General features: G+C 41.7%; 1 protein-coding gene across 1 annotated transcript in view; it reads left to right on the forward strand.

Moving 5' to 3' along the window:
* ldlrad3 (low density lipoprotein receptor class A domain containing 3) overlaps positions 1-16829 on the forward strand; it is a 60084-nt gene that overhangs the window by 27240 nt on the left and 16015 nt on the right. The window contains exons 3-4 of the mRNA XM_070907050.1: positions 2733-2858; positions 4516-4650. Of these exons, the coding sequence (XP_070763151.1) occupies positions 2733-2858; positions 4516-4650 (261 nt within the window). The remainder of the gene's footprint in view (positions 1-2732; positions 2859-4515; positions 4651-16829) is intronic.

A 16829-nucleotide genomic window follows, 5' to 3' on the forward strand; every position in this document is an offset into this window, starting at 1 on the left:
TCTCAATTAAATATTTTAGGCAGATGTCAAAATAGGCACCTGAGTATGGAGTGTGTGCCTGTAATTGTGTAGGAGACAGTAAAACAGAGAGAGAGACAGCATGTTTATGTGTAAGTGTGTTTTTGTGCCTTTGTGTTTGTGTGTCCTCCAACTACGCGTTTCGGTGTGATCCAGCCACGATTTTTCGCTAGTGATAGTCTTACCTCAAGGAATCAGCTCGACTGCTAACCTCATTCGTTTTCATTTGTGCTGCTCAGCTGAACACTGGAACTGGAAGTTTGGAAGCCCTCCAACACCCTGCCTGCTTTTTTCATAAACAACTTCTACAAAGGCTTAGAGAAGAGAAAGAAAATTTGGCATGGAACTAAAGCAGTTCAAACTCAGAAACAGAGTGATGACAGAAGGGATGAAGTACGGATGAAATGGATGGTTATAGGTTGCAGAGGTGCTGAAATGAATGAGCACTACCTGGATCAACAGCAGTATTTGGATTCAAATGGTAGACTTCCCAGACCTGGAATAAAACAAGACACGTTCACATGGTTATCAAAAGAAGCTTAATAAGGTTGTGTTTTTACCATATCTTCCACCCTCAATTAGCTCCTTCTAATTAATTTTTCATCTTCTTGCTCTGAAAACTGCTCAGCTCAGGCTATAAAGGGCCATGCATCCCCCAAAATACAGCTAAGCACATTAGCTCTGTCCCTCCAACCAGCGCTGTCTCTCCCACCCACGAATCTCCCTTCATGAGCTTGCCCTTCATGTGACTTTTGAGCTAATTTGGAACATAAACACTGGGTCAGATGAGTCTTTCCAGCAGTAGAAGTGGTAATGAGGATTCGGATGAAGTGAATGAGGAATCTCAGAGCAATAACGGAGCTGTCCTTCTAGCCGAGCCCACCGAGCAAATGAAAGAAAGCCGTCAGCATCCATGTCCTTGCTGAGAAGGCGAAAGTTTGTATTTTCCAAGAAGAAACTTTATATATTTCCACAAGAACAGGACATGTGTCCTTTATTTCCCACAACAGGAACACAACAAAATATTCTAGAAATAGAAAATATAATAAAATAAATAAAAATAGAGAATAAAGGATGATACTGCCTTTGTTTGTGGCCAGATGAATTTCAATGTATCCCTCCACAGCAGCATGCTTTTGTATCTTTTCTTTTATGTGTTGCTACAGCCCGAAGCCCTGTCTGTTTTTCTCCCTGGACTCTAATGAATGTGATATACTAGCTTTGGGTTGTTAGGGCTCTGCTCTGCTCTGCTGTCCAGGTAAACAAAGGCTTCCCAGACTATAGACACTATCCCAGGCGCTATCCCAGCTTCCTCCCGCATTCAGCGGATTACATTTCATCCTGGAGACGGGCGCTCCAAACCCTCGTGGTTGTTATGCCTCGCCCTCCCCACTCGCTACACATAATCGCCGCAGCTTGAAAGAGCTCATAAATCAGCCCACCACAATATATTATAGAGGGAAAAATGTGTGCCCCTGGCATTTGAGACGGCACAATGCCAACCTATGAGCAGGCCAATTCCACCCTTTGTATTCAGTGGAGAGAAAAAACAGAAACTGTTTGGTGGCTTGCTTTGAGATGTCTCGTATGCCCACTCACTCTCCCCCTCCCTGTGTGTTTGAGTGTGTGGGTTGTTCCATCCTTTTGTTGTTTTGTAGTGTTTAAAATGTTTGTAATGCTGTTCCCTCTCTGGCATTAACTTCTGGTCTTATTTAACTGGTATCATTACAATGTCTTAGCTGTAATGGGTAGCTTTTCCTTTCTCTGTCTCCAATAAGTACGATTACAACAGGAGTAGCTCTCCCACAAAACCAAATTTACAAGTTTAAGCTTTTGTATTCTAATGCAAATTACTGGAAGGGAATAATCCATGAGTAGTTTAACAAAGGCCAGAGTAGAGAAACTGTGGTCTGAGAGAGGAGACTGTATTTCACACAAATGTGGCTCATTATTATAAACTGTAAATAGCGATGGCTGCACTGCAATGTCTTTTGCATGTCTTTTTGTGTTGGCCATCAGGCTTTAAAAGTCTAACTTCAGCGTGATCAAGCTAAAGCGAGGTCCTTTATTTTCTGGTGCCTTTGCTTACATCTACCTGCTATCTTGTTTTTCCTCCTTCTGCCTGGGAAGATCAATGTGTTTGAGTTAAAACTAGGGGTTAGTGCTAAACGGAGAATGCCAGGCATTGATGTTCTGCAGGCTCGTCACTCAGTCTCAGGCCTGTCCTGCAAGATAAGACCTGTGGCCTGCTTAGGCTGATCAATGGCAGAATCCATACAAACACTCTCCCTCACGATTTGCTCTCTTTGTCTTTGTCATTAACTTGTTTTCTTCTTTTATCAGTATTTGGGCGCTGGATCTTACCCTTTACTTGTCATACTTCAGAGAATGTGAAGTTAAGCATTACAGAAGAAAATGAGCTGTGTAATTAATTGGTCTCTATAACAAAGCAGGTGTTTGACTGTTTGAATCTCGTACAATGGTTCACAGTTGAATGGTTTGCTGTTTTAATTTCAGAACATACGGTTGCATCTGTTACGCTATTACCAGAAAAACTTCCAAACTACCCTTGTGTGTCACAGCCAGGGCTAATTCTGTCATAAAACATGAAGTAGTACATCGAAAATGCTTTGCTGCATCATCTCCACATCACCCATAAACTAATCCATTGTTCTTCTTTCCCCCACTTCCCCCAACCCTCCATCTGTCCTTAGCTAAGGTCAAGTCAAAGTGCGCCCCTACATTCTTCGCCTGCGCTAATGGTGTCCACTGCATCATCGGACGCTTCCGCTGTAACGGCTTCAGTGACTGTCCTGACGGGAGTGACGAGGAGAACTGCAGTGAGTCTCACACGACAACCAATTCCAACCATAGCTAGCTGTCTCGTGCCAAGGCCACAAGAAGCCATGATGATGTACTGTCCCCCAACAGTTTACACTGCAGTTCCTGCACTGCTCATATAGCCAGTGGTGGGTTGAGTGTTGACGGTTGTCTTCTGTGGAGAAGCTATTTCAACTAAGAGAAAATAACTGATGATGCCGTAGTGATGGAAGCAGAGTTCAGCTTGGGCTCGGAGAATATAAATATATAAAATAAAGCCTGAAACGTTATAGAAGTGCAATACTAAACCTCTGGAGTACCTCTTTAAGCTAGAAATAAAAAAAATGTAAAAACCCAAACCTTGTACATCATTAGAATGTGTTAGTGCAAAATGCTGGAAAACAGCACTGTTCAGCTGTTGACAAAAAAATGAGGAGACCTTGCTTATAAAACTGAACCTTCATCCCATCCTCCATCTTCAGATTAATTTTTAAAAGCAGCGATCTCTGTGTTTTTCCAGAGGCACAGCACGCACATGATCATCATGTTACTGTTGCCTTTTTTAGATTTGGTTATGAACAGTGGGGGCAGGTGTGGTCACTAGAATTGAGACCAGAACTGCTTTAGTTTTTGTAATGCCAGGATGACGTTGCTTGTACTTTCTAAGCAGATATTCTCTATGTCTCTCCTTTCAGAGGAAAATTCTTCCATAAAGAATACAATTTCTGTACTGTTGCTGTCCCCTCCACTCACTATCAGATCCTACATTTCGAGCAGATAATTGTAGTGGTGACAAATATTAAATATTATAATCAGCAAATGTAGCAAATTCTGTTAACTTTTCAAAAAGGTTTGAGTTATCTTTATTTGTTTGCATTGCTTGTAACTCCTGACTCTGCACTCTCAGGTCTAGCTTTGCCTTCACAGGTTAATACCCATGATGTACTGAATTGAAGGGCAAGAGGAACACCAGGAACCAGGTGTAGTCTATATTATCAGGCATATAGTTTATCCTCACATGACCCCGTCCCTGCTTTCCCAGTGGGAAGCATGCATCAAGCCAATCACTCACCATTGTCAGAGGCAGTGTTCCTAGCCTGCAGGGCCCCATGCTCACAAATCTAATCTAGCCATTTAAATGAAGCTTTTCTCCACGCTCACAGCACATACTGCGTCATGACTGTGTAATTGTCTGGATCTTCTCACAAGATAATTCTGCCTCATTTTACAGAAGCTTGAACAAAGAAAAAAACAGAATGTGTGCTAAAAGGAAGTGGTAGTGCTGGACAGGATTCTGAAAGTCTTTTAGTCCTCTGTTTTTTTTTTTGTTTCAGTTTGATTTTCATCAGTCTCTCCAGATCACATGCTTTACTAACTCACACTGTATTCAATGTTTAATTTCTTCTCTGAAAACCCCCATGAAAACCTAATAGCCTTCTTTTAAGAAAAATATGTGTTGTAGATGGGATGGGACCAACAAGTACATAAAAGCAGCTTCTAACAAATTACACACTACAGATCATTAATTTAATTTACTTTTGAATAATTTCTTTATGCTCTGAAGTTTGTTTCTCAGTCATTCCCAGAGTTGCTCCTGTGTCTCAGGTAACTTTGAAGCCTCTCACTGTAACCCTGTTTAAACTAACACTTGACCATTGACCTCTGACTCAACCACAGCAGGCAACCCATTGGTGTGCTCGGAGGCTCGCTTCAAGTGTCGGAATGGCCACTGTGTAGACCGCAGCTTCTTGTGTAACGGCCAGGATAACTGTCAGGACAACAGTGACGAGGAGCTCTGCCTAACTACAGCAGGTAAGTCATAATTTGTGCACATAATGTGCAGATTTAGGGATGTGAATTATCTCCAGATGGATGGACCATATGTCAAAAACTAAACAACAAAATGTGTATTGATGTCTGTTCATTATCTCTCTTAAACTACACTTGAAAGAGTATATTTTCCAAACTAAAAAACTGTGTTTAAGATATGTACCAGTAACCGGTTTACTACATGAGACATGTATGATTTTCTTAATCTTATGAGATGGAATAGTAAATAACTTTAGAACAGAATTAAAAGACTGACGAAAATGTGAATGAAAATGTCTTTAAAAACTGAATGTTCAAAAAAGTAACAACATATTAACAATCACTTGATGTGGAGATAACAATTAGCAGTCCCTTTAACAATATCCAAGAATGGTTATGTGGATGTCTTTTATAGAGAGTTTTAGAAATAGTGGGAAAAACACTGTACATGAAATACTAGAAGCCTTAACGTGCTGTGATCCAGTCTGTCAGAAATAGCTGCAGAAACACAGAACAAGATGAGACTAGGTGGTAACCACTGTCACTTTCATCTGCTGTTGATTTTAATCAGGCCATAATTGTTGGAAATATTGGCAGTGAACTTTGCAGCAGATTTCAGAGCAGGTGGAAGCTTGTAGGTGCAGTATTTAGCTTTTCTATTAAACTGGATAAAATGATGATACATGAGTGGGAAGAGTCTGTCACTCAATATGTCACATCTTCTGATATTTCTGAGAACATCACTTAGGAAACATATTCTGCAGTTTGTGCTTCATAAAGATGCAGCAAAGCCACTGACAGATTCAACTTCATGCCAAAGAAGACATGAGCTGCTGTGATTTTGTTCCTCACTATGCCTATTTAACACACAAAAACACACCACGGCTGCATCAGTGTGATGGTGAGAAATATAATGATATTGATGACATTGTGCAGACTTTGCATTGTAACAGTAACACTGTGACAGTATCGTCCCTGACAGTGAGTCAGTGAGGCAGGTACCAGTTACATCTGGCATACCAATCCTATTCCACTGGCAGCTTCACTTCTCACAGTCAGCTTCTGTCAACACTTCTGCTGTACTTCCACTGGCAAGCCAACATGATTTTTGTCAGCAGTCCATCCCTGATGTGCCTATACTGTAACCCCAGGCCACCAAATATGGACCACTGACAGTGTTTTTTCTTTTGTTAGAACTCATGTGTATCTCTATCCTTCTGTCCAGGTGCTGCTGTCACATTGATTTACTTCTTTAGTAAAAAAAAATTGTCTGTCAGAAATAACAAAACTGAGTGTGGAGTACAAAGGAAAAAGTCGACGATAACCTGTCAGCATCTATCGCCCACAAGACAGTAAAGTTATTACCAATACTGAGATAGGCAAAGTCAGCAGAAACTTGATCAAAACTCGAGAGGCGAAACATGTCTGATAAACAGGCACAGCAGTGGCACATAGACTTCAGAATATGAACACAGTAAAACCTGGGGAATCTTTTCAACACCAATTATTCTCTAATATAGAATAAAACTGTTCGGGTTTTCCTCGGCTGTGAAAGATGACTCTGATCTGACGCTATTGACAAACTACAGATGGGATAATGGTTGCAGGAGATGATTATTCTGCTTCTTATAATTTAGGCTACTAATGTATTACCTCACAAATGTAATATTCTAACATTAGTCAGTCTCATTTTTATTTTGCCTTTATTAGTGAAGCTGATTTCTTGAAATTCGTATAATGTTTGCCACAGAGACAGAGAGAAAGAGAGTCCATCCATCAGCACAAGCCCATCCTTTTCAGACTCCACTACTCAATGCAGAGCCACAGAGTGCTGAATACAACTGTATAATGATGCAGAAATATTGATTGATATCTGTGTCCACTGCACTCATTTCCTTGTTGACAAGTGAACAATACCAACTGTGGTGCTGGCTGGCAGAATGTGTCTCGTCACGGCGTCTGAGGCACTAGATCTCAGAACGTCTTCACAACAAATACTGGATACTGTATGAAGGGTGGAAACGATTGAACAGCTCACTGTCAGCAGAAAACCTAATATTGGATGAATTTGAAAAATGTTTGCTCGTGTTAAATGAAAATTAAACAATTAAAAGATGACTGCCTCCATCTCTTGAAGGTTTTCAGGAGTCTAGTGATGGTGACGTTTTATCTTTTTATCATAAAAATGCCAGATTTTACAACTATGCAAGAGTAGTTTTACATGTCTTCAATTCAGCTTGCACAGAAATGTACCAGTGCACCTACTTCTACCCTGAGTGTGTTTGGAAGTGACTCCCGGTCAGCATTGATTTTATAGTAGTATTTGTATGTATGGTGCGCAAATGACCTAAACGTTCTCCTGCTTATTTTGCCATGTAAAATACAAGTGTTGAGAAGTTGTGAGCTCCGTGTTGTTGTGACCTTCACAGCAGAAAATTAAGGAAGCGCTGCTCAGTTTTATTTCTTTGTTTTTTATTTATTTATTTATTTTTTGTCATCACTCTGTGCTTCGGAGGGAGTGAAGGCATCGCTGCGGTTTGACTCCCTGCATTTCTTCCCTGTATGCACTCTCACACACACACACGCACACACACACACACACATACTCACCTTACATTCTGCTCTGACTTTGCCTCTCTCTATAATAAGCACAGACCTGCAGGTGACAGATAAGGCATACAATATCCGCTCTAAGCCACCTGAGCACAGCATCTCCTTCCTCACTCTCTCTCCTGTACCTCTCCCTCTGTTCAACTCCTCTTCCTCCTTACCCACAATTACTTGCTTCAGTGTCTTCACATTTGGTTCCTTGATTTGAATAGTCTAGTGAGAGATCAGCAGGCAGCCTGTCAGTGGACACATCATCATGGCACGTATACTGTAGCGTAGCGTTTGGTTATCCTGCCCTAGAGGTGTCAAATAATTAGATCTACAGAAGCAGCACCATCCTCCTAGCTTTTTTATGCCTCCAGTGTTTTTATTTCCCATCAGAGGGATTTTAAACAATTTGGAACAGTTAGACACAAACAGAGCAGCACAGAGCTGCTTTTACTGTTTATCGTTTTATTTGATGGGTAATTGATTTTTGAAATAGCAGAGAGGTGGCAAAGTGGCAAACAGTGCAGTGTAACAATACACAATCTTTTATAAATGCATTGGTGCAATCACCGCACAGTGAGATAGAAGGAGTGGGATGGGGAGCTTGTAATGGATAACAGAGATAACGAAATAGAAAACACACCACATAAACATAATATAGTGAACCAGAAAGGGAGTCGCGAGTAGCAATGAATAGCAATGGGCAGGAAGATGGAAGTAAGCGAAGAGAGACAGGTGATTTGGTAGAGAAAGGCAGGGATTTGGATAGAACTGAGTGAGGGGTAGCGATAAGCCGGCGAGGATGAGAGCAGCATCCATCTCAAGTCGAGCCCCGAGGCCGAGCAGTGTAACTCAGGAAACAGAAATGACATGAAAGCTAGTTTTGCAAAGCTGAGCTTCTCTTTGCTCTCCCCAGTCTCCCAGTCTGCTTATAGCAGGGGATAGAGAGTGCAGTGATGGAGCGCATGTTTGCCCCTGCAACCAATTGTTGTTGAAATGCCGCCGCAGGGCACGCGGGACACGGAGCCAGATGCTAGGGGAGCCATCGCTGAGAACAAGAGAGCCACTCTGCATATCCAAGGAAGCATGTGCATGAACACACTCACTCACTCACACGCACACACACACACACACACACAGTGACAGTGCACCTCACAGTGATTGTTCTGCATATTTAATTGCAAAAAACTCACCTCAAAAAGAAACTCTCTGAAGGTCATGGCACTGACAAGTTTAAAGACTCGGTACAAAAGTGATGAGCACAGAAGTTGACGCTTTTTTTAAAAGTGGTTGAGAATCCCCTTAGAGTCGTTTAAGGAAAGTAATTGATTTAAAATGCACACATCAGCGTCTCTCATTACGCATTAATTAGCACAAGTAGACAAAGAGTATCAGATGGCGTGGTGGCTGTGGGAGGCTGTGATAGTGATTCATTCTCACATCTCCTCTATCTCAAAGAAGCTTCATCTTGCCGTTTTTCTTAACTGAAGTTGCTCTGAGAGAGAAAAGGGGAACAGAGTGAGGGGAAGTGTAAGTGATGTGACGGCAGGAACAGAGGGCCGGAGGATGGTTTGAGGGCTTTAAAAGCTCTCAATGGCTTTGTGTGTTTTTGAAGATAAGGTATGCTTTGTGTAGTAACAAGCTCCTATGGCGTTTGTTTTGGTTGTGTGTGTGCATTTGTTCTATCAGTGGACAACACACACATATGTCCAAATTCTGTTATGTTCTTGTACATAAAAGCTATGTGAAGCTGTGGCAGTAAAGCTGTACAATCAAGTGTCAGGATGTACTGTAGCTCCCCAACATCTCATGAGGAAAATTTATGCTTTTGCTGCTGCATCTCCTCTAGACCATTTATTTTAATATCAGCACAATAATTGGACAAATAAAGGGCACATAAATCCTAAACCCATGAAGACTGCACCGCCTGCGGCCCACAAACACTTTGAAAGCCTCAAAACATCAATTAGGCTTCTTGGAACAAAAGGGGCAACATCAATTCTGCAGAATGGTTCAGAAATGTTGACATTCAGGACACATCTTGGAATACATTCATGCTGTTTGCTGGATAAAGCTGTTTACATGTGATTTAAATTACAATGCATTGTTAACAAGATTATTGATAGTCTTTCTGCTGAAGTGTGTCTTGTATCACTCTTATAATAAAGGAATCACACCCAAGGGTAGGCCTTTGTTTACATGCCGCCTCAGTGTTTACTGTATAGTATGCGTGTTTTTTAGTGTCCAGACTCCTATAGAGACCTTCAGCAAACTAAAGAATGCTCATGTAAACTATCCTGTATGGTCCATGAAGTAAAACTGCAACAACACCGTTTGTTCAATTATGTTTTTACCAGTGACCCCATCAGAGTAATCATAGGTCTACAGGTCCTCAGAGAACTGTCAGTCAGAGTGAGATATCGGGCAGCAAGCTGACAATTAACATTAATGTGCTACATGATTATACTGTCAAAACATTGGCAGCTGACATCACCCTTGACCCTGATTGGTTTGATAATGTTTAAGCCACCCACTAAACGTGGTCCAAGATCTGCAAAATGAAGCAGCAGTAAGACTTTTAGGAGAATATGACTGTGTGTAATTAAACTTTTCAGCTTCTTTTGTACATTTTGATAAGCCTTTCAGCAAGAATCACTTGTTTCACGGTGCATGTCAAAGGAGGGTGGCTTATTGTAACAGTGTCTGTCCAACTAAAACATTAATGTGATCATAAGCTTTATTTCAGCCACCATCGCCACATATCCAATAACCCTCTCTATTCCCACCAACAGCACAAAAAGCAGTTTTAACCTTCTGGTTTGTGTATGGAGCGCTGCTCTCTGAGAAGTCAAATCCCTCATTTTAAACTCCAGGGATGCTCCCCTCCCACAGAGAGTAATCTGCAGCTTTCTATTTGTTATATCCTCCTAAGGCTGTGTAAGAACTACTCCATAGATCCACTCGCACTACATCTGCTGTTTTGCATAAGCACTATGTATTCAACAACCTGTCTTCACAGCCCTGCCATTTAGAGGGCCAATAAACACCAGTAAATTCAGACTGGGTTGTATATACAGTGACTGTCTGCTGACATCTAGCAGTAACTCCTGCCTCTCCATTAGCTTTGCCAGTAAACTAGACATTAATATATGGTGTCAGTCTGATATATAAAGAACAAAGAATGTCAGAGTGATTAAAAGTCCCTCAGTCTGTATTCACTGTTGGTATCCTTTTAGCTTTCTAATAGCTTCTCACACAGCCACGTCCTCCCCCATTGATTGCTGGCAGAATTAGGGCCCAAATAATATAGGTGCTATAGATTAAAATGACAAGTTAATCCATGTGCAATTTCTGTGGTAGAGACGTGTGTGACGGTGAGATGTTGGTCTGCTCATGCCCTTCGTCAGTAGCATTCAGAGTGCTGGCAGCGAGAGAAAGGTGTGGGAGGGAGCGTGAAATGGCGCAGGGCAATATAATGGCAGTAGACTGAGGTGTGGGAGTGGAATGTAATAGTGCCAGTTCATCAGAGCCAACGCGCACTTGACAGGCACAAATAGGGAAAGTTGCACATGTCACCGCCCATGGATTTGAACTCTGGAAAAGTTTCAGGTTTTTGCTTTTGTTAGCCTTAAGCATGTACACAAAGCTGTGTTGAGGGGCTCTCGGCTGATGGTCTGCAGGAGAGGAAGGCCAAGCAGTTGGCAAGTTGCTGTTAGCTGCTGCTGGCAGCGTTCAACTGAGAGGGTGCAGCTTTCTGTTTCCGTTATTTGAATTGTAGGTAAAATAGTTTTCCAGTATTGCAAGAGTGCATTTTAAATTGGGAGGTCTGGCAGTAGCATTTAGCATCTTTCTCATGTGGAGATGAATACCATAGTTCATCCACCCATCTGTTGTGTGCATCCTGCTTTAGTAAAGTGTGTGCTCTCTGGGCTTTATCTAAGAATATATCCACGCTTGTCTCATCTTTCATTTCTTGTCATCCGGTCCCTCCCTCTCTCCCACTCACCAAGGCTAAGCGTCTTTTCAGAGCTCCTGTTGTTTAAGGGCCTCGTTGCCATTGGCTATGGCCACACAGGGGGGTCACTCCCATGACCGGAGTCTGCATGAATCATTCCCGTCCTTGAATCATTTCCAGTCAGCCGTTGCTGCTCAGGCTCCTGTAAATTAACAACCTTTCCCTCCTAAACCTATCTTCATTCAGTCACCATGGTGATGGTGGTCAAGTGACGACCTGCACCCACTGACAAGTGGGGGAATTTCACTCTGAACAATAGCTCTACTGTTGCTATAGGGTAGAGTTGTACTTGGAATGAGGGTGCTTTTTTTGTTTGTGTGCGTCCATGTATGTGGGCGCATGTGTTGTGGGTGCACTAGTGATTTTGTTTTACATCACTTCTTGTTGCCAATCTTACTACACTTGTACTTTAATAGCTTTTTGGATGGATGAGTCAGAGGAAAGACCAGGTTTGCCATTAAGAGATAATATAGCACAAGTGTCAATCTCTGGTAGAGCTGGCCTGGTCCATGATGGCCAGGCACCAGCCAAAAGCTCTGAATCATAATGACTGATCTGATTTTGAACCATTTGATTACTTCAGTAACACTATAAAATGTAAGACCGCAAAATGGACAAAAACAAGCTCATTAACTCACTGATTTGTGCTTCTCCGAGCATTGCATTTACATCAGAGTGTGTTAAGCCTGGCCTCAACCGCAACATTTCGCTGCTCCGTCGACACTTGGCTTGAAAGACGTGCCCCCCTCTGGCCCCTCAGCACACACTCACTGGTTGGCTGACAGCAGAAAGGAGGTGAGATCACCATGTAAAGTGTGCTTGAATGGGGCTTCCCCTCTCTTAAGTATTTTCTTTCCATCTCTGCGTCTAATTTCAGTCATTTACAGTACCTCCACTCTTTTCACAGCACACTAGCATTTTTAGAAAAGTCTGCGTTGTGCAAACTCCAACGAGGCTCACAAGGCCATTATTTTTCTGAAACAATATCACATTAAAGAAAGACCAAAAGATGTCGAGGCTGCACCAATACTAGATATTGACTGCTCATTAGTCACCCCGCTCAGTCCTCAATAGCTGCAAAGTGGTGGCAGATGCTTTGACTGCTTCTTTGCAAAAGTTTAGAGATTATTAATGAAGTCCTTAATAGCTTCAGCGTGCAGTAAAAAGGACTTAAAAGGAAAATTTAATCACTCCTTGTTTTTGGTTTCTCTGAGAAATGTTTCCATAAGTTTGTACAACTTTTTTTTTCTTTATCTCTGTTGGCTCTTTGGGGCCCAAGAGAAGGGGAAAATGCTGTTTTTGCATTTTTAAATTGCACTGAGTTAAAAATGGAGAAAATTATGAAACCAGAGAGAAGAGGTGCTCTGAATATGATTTTATTCTCTTGGATAGCTTTGATGAATGTTGGAGAAATTTAGATACAGACATGGTTATGTGCCCAGAGCTCAATATAATTTCCCCCACACAATTTTTGTGACCATATTATCTTTTCTTCCAGCTCGTCTAATGCACCCATCCATAAGTAGCAGAGTCACTAAGTAGAATCACAACTCTAGTCTGCTGGAGTAAATCGTAGTGTGATACCAGATTTGGTGTCACGGTTTTGCAGGAATGGTGTATTAAAGTAAATAACAGAAGCTGATATATACATATAAAATTGGAGTAATTGGAGTACACTGGCACCAGGTGTTCCATTGCATCTTATCAAAAGAGATGGCCCATTAAATGTAAATAAAATCCCACTGATTGGCTGTCGCCTTGCAAGGGCTTCGGATCACTAAACACATCTTCTAGTCTCATTGCTGAATGCTGCATTACCTTTTCATGCATGATTTCTCCATGTTGTGCATTTATTTATTGGTTGCCTTACATTAACTAATTCAGTGTTAATTATTACCAATAGGCTGCATTATCCTTTCATGCATCTACTAGTTGTACAGCTAAGTTGTAATGGAACAAAATGGTGTGCAGCTATTAGGAGTAAACAGATAGATACCCTTGAGTGATGCATTAGGTGTCTCACTATAATGTGCCGGGTTATTTTCTGCAAATGTGTTTGCTGCCAGTACTGTAAGTGCGCATTCACCCATGATATGGTTGAGCCGAAGGTCTTGCTTGACAGACAAAGAGCCACAGCGATTTTTAAGGTGTGATAGAATGCAGATGTGTGTTTGGGTGGCGATAAAGGTGAGGGTGCAATGGTGCATGTGTGTTTTGGAGGTTTGAGCGTCCATATATGTGTTTGGTGTGCGTGTATCCATGATGGAAATGCATGAAGAAGGAAGGCTTAAGTGGAAGGAAGGAAAAAGAAGAGTGCCCCGGAGAGAGGATAGAGGGATTGCATGTCAGAGAGTGTGAGAGATAGAAATGTGAGAGGACGGTCAGGGGTGGCGAGGGGGTAGAATATGGGATGAAAAAAAGAGCAAAATGTGAGTGTGAAGACGATGGAGCGGAAGAGGGAAGGAAAGCACAAGGGAGAGAGTGATAGAGAGCAAGAGGGAAGCTGATGGAGATGAGGGATTAGGGAGAGTGGCAAAGCCATTGTGGAAAAATAGATAAAACCCTCTGGATTCATTGTGTAGAAAGACAGGGAATCGAGGAGGAAGGCAAGGAAGAAGAGAGAAACAGGGAGGTGGAAACGGGAGCTGGGGAAGTGGTCATGGGTGCTGGTAGAGAGAAGAAAAAAACACTATGGAGGGTAAAAGGAGGAACTGAGTGGAGGAAAAGATGAGAAAGTAAGCAGGGGGAAAAAAATGTCTGCAGAGATGGGAATAAACATGCCGAAACTTGAGAGACAGGTGCAGGAAGCAAAGGCACGAGCAGAACAGAGAGGATGTGGGGAACGGGAAACAACAAAGTGAGTGATCAGGATGAGTGGATTGAAGTCGAGCCAGAGTGGCGAGGTGGGAATGAAACAAAGCAGGGTAGACAAAAAAAGAGGGAAAGTAAGGATGAAAACAGCAAACAAAATGGAGAACAGGAGGGTGAGTGATGACAGGAGAGCAGAGGGAGGAAAACTACAGGGTATGAGATTTGGAAAGGGGTCATACTTGAAGCTCAGAGAATGAATAGGGGCCCTAGATTAGTCCCTGCATGCAACAGTGGTCTCATTCATGGTAATTACTGGATTCTGCACCATCTTTTTCAATTGCTGTCTTCTCTTTCTTTTTCTTATTGCTCTCCCTCCTCTGTCTCTCTGACTCACTCGGCTCATGTACCATTAACCTCCCATCAACTTTTCTCAGTTTTGGCGTTTGGCTCCCATTTACACCCTTTTCTCATCACTTCTCTTTACCATTTCACCTCATCATGTCCCACTGTCTTGTCTCCTCTCATCATGGGCTTTCTCCTCTCGCCTCTGTTCTCTGCTCTTGCTTCCTCTGGCAGTCTGCGGTCGCTTTGTTCAGATGGGCAACGCTTAAACGCAACACTTGAGATGATATTACCACTCTGTTCCTGCAGAGCTGTTTTTTTTTTTTTGTATTTTTATCATCCCCTCTAACACCCTCCTCATCCTTTATTTCTCTCTGTCTCTGCCTCGCCCATTCTTCCTCTTTATGTTGTTTTCATTGTTTGATAGTTTCATATGGACACCCGCATGCCAGAGGCATGTTAAAACTATGCTGGAAATTGAGAGAGCCAGGGGAGAAGGCGAGAAAAGCAGCAAGCGAGAGCAGGAGACACAGTGGACAATGGGAAGAGATATAGTGGTGTTTTTCACCTTTGGTCCCTCTCTTAAGCAGCTTTGTGTGGTGGAGAGAATGTGCAAAAAGCAAGGACAAGTGTGTTTGCAGTACAAATGTGATGTGTACAGATCTGTGGTATATATGTATGTGAGCTGCTGGGCAGCTGCTGGGCAAATTACAGCATATGGTTGCAAGAGAGATAGAGAGAGAAAAAAATATTTTGTGCACAAAATGCATTGCTCTGGAAACCCAGAAAAGGTCTTAATTATTTTTCATTCAAAAGAGAAGTCTTTTTGAAATATAAATCTTTTGTTGATTGATATAACAATAATAAACAATATGAGCCCCAATGAAAGTGACATTATATTGACAGTCAGTTTAGTCCATCAATGCACATTTGTCCCCTTTTTAATTAGTACTCTATTTTCCACCAGTATACTGTTTGTACAAGCACAAAATAAGCATTTGATTGCTTATTTTGCCACTGGTCACTCACTTTTGCTCTGCAGCATTTTGCATATTTCTGCAAATGGCTATTTATTGAACATCACATGTGTATTATGGACATCATAGTCGTGACAAATCTTTGGTAGGTAGGTTTAGTAGTAAGCTGAACATATATGGACCATTTGAAGCAATGATAAACCGTGAGTACTTATCAATGATCAGCATTGTACAACAGTTATATTTCAGTCTGCTGTTTTAATAACCTTCCTTACTGCTTGAGCTTCTTATCAGAAAAATACATTGCAAGCTTCTCTGAGTCTCAGATAAGCTCAAATCTTGTAGCATGTAGCAATGCATGTAGCGCTGATTTCAATTTGCTGTCCTGTGTGAAGCACTGTAACCTGGGCTTTGAAAGTGCTCTACTGATAAATGAAGATGATAGTTTCCAGTTTCCAGTAGCACAATTTTGTTGCAAAACGCGGGTAGATAAAATGTATCTGCATGATGCTTTAGACATGATTAATAGATGAATTCCTAAACAACCATGCATGGTACTCTGAATCACTTGGTTGAGTTTGCAGTTTGATACTCAATCGATTAAAGATATTGACGTTTTTTGGCCGATGCGCAAATTAACTTTGACCTTTCTAAAACCTCTGGTAGGCTACATTTTAACTAACTGCTTGTGATGTTTAAATTTCAATTGTCAGTGGCTACCTCTGCTTGGGAATACCAAAGTAGAGTGAAATGTCTGCCCTCTATGAGAAATTCGTACATAGCTGCCATCCAGATGTGTGGCCAGCCTCATAGCCAACAAGAATCTCAGATGAAAGTATGTGAATATTGAAGGCGAACGGCCGTTCTCCTATTCCTCACACTGCAGGATTATTGCATTGGGAAAAAATCTTTCAAATGTTTAAATTAGACAGTGTATAGAGATCGTTTTTTCATCAGGGTTATCTGCCGTGGTGCAAATGGTTGACTCTTATTGCCTGTAAAAGCACCTCACACAGGCTATAATGTGCCTTTATTTAGTCATCTAGTTGTGATGTTTATGTGCCTTTGCTTTTCATGTGCTGAGCTATAGGCATTCCCTCGTAGACAATGCACGATAGATGTGGATGTACAGTCCGTTCCTTCCTGAGGGACGGCTTTCGAGTGATGTTTTATAGTTTCTCAAAGCAGCATCTTCCAGCTCTGCAAGTCTAGCAGTGTTTTGTATTCACAGAGATATTATCAAAACACAGGGCTGTGATTTTCTTTGACTTTTTTTCAGAAGTTTTTTTCCCCCTCCAAGAATGTCTTTAAACATTATATGACCAGAACTTTTTTTGCATACACCACCGAATATAAAGTATGGTGGTAATTCACCTTTTAGAAGGTATTAAACTCACACTCATAGCATACTGTTTCATTATGCTGCTTGGCCCTGAAAG

This window comes from Enoplosus armatus, chromosome 6, assembly GCF_043641665.1.
Source record: "Enoplosus armatus isolate fEnoArm2 chromosome 6, fEnoArm2.hap1, whole genome shotgun sequence".
Taxonomy (NCBI): domain Eukaryota; kingdom Metazoa; phylum Chordata; class Actinopteri; order Centrarchiformes; family Enoplosidae; genus Enoplosus; species Enoplosus armatus.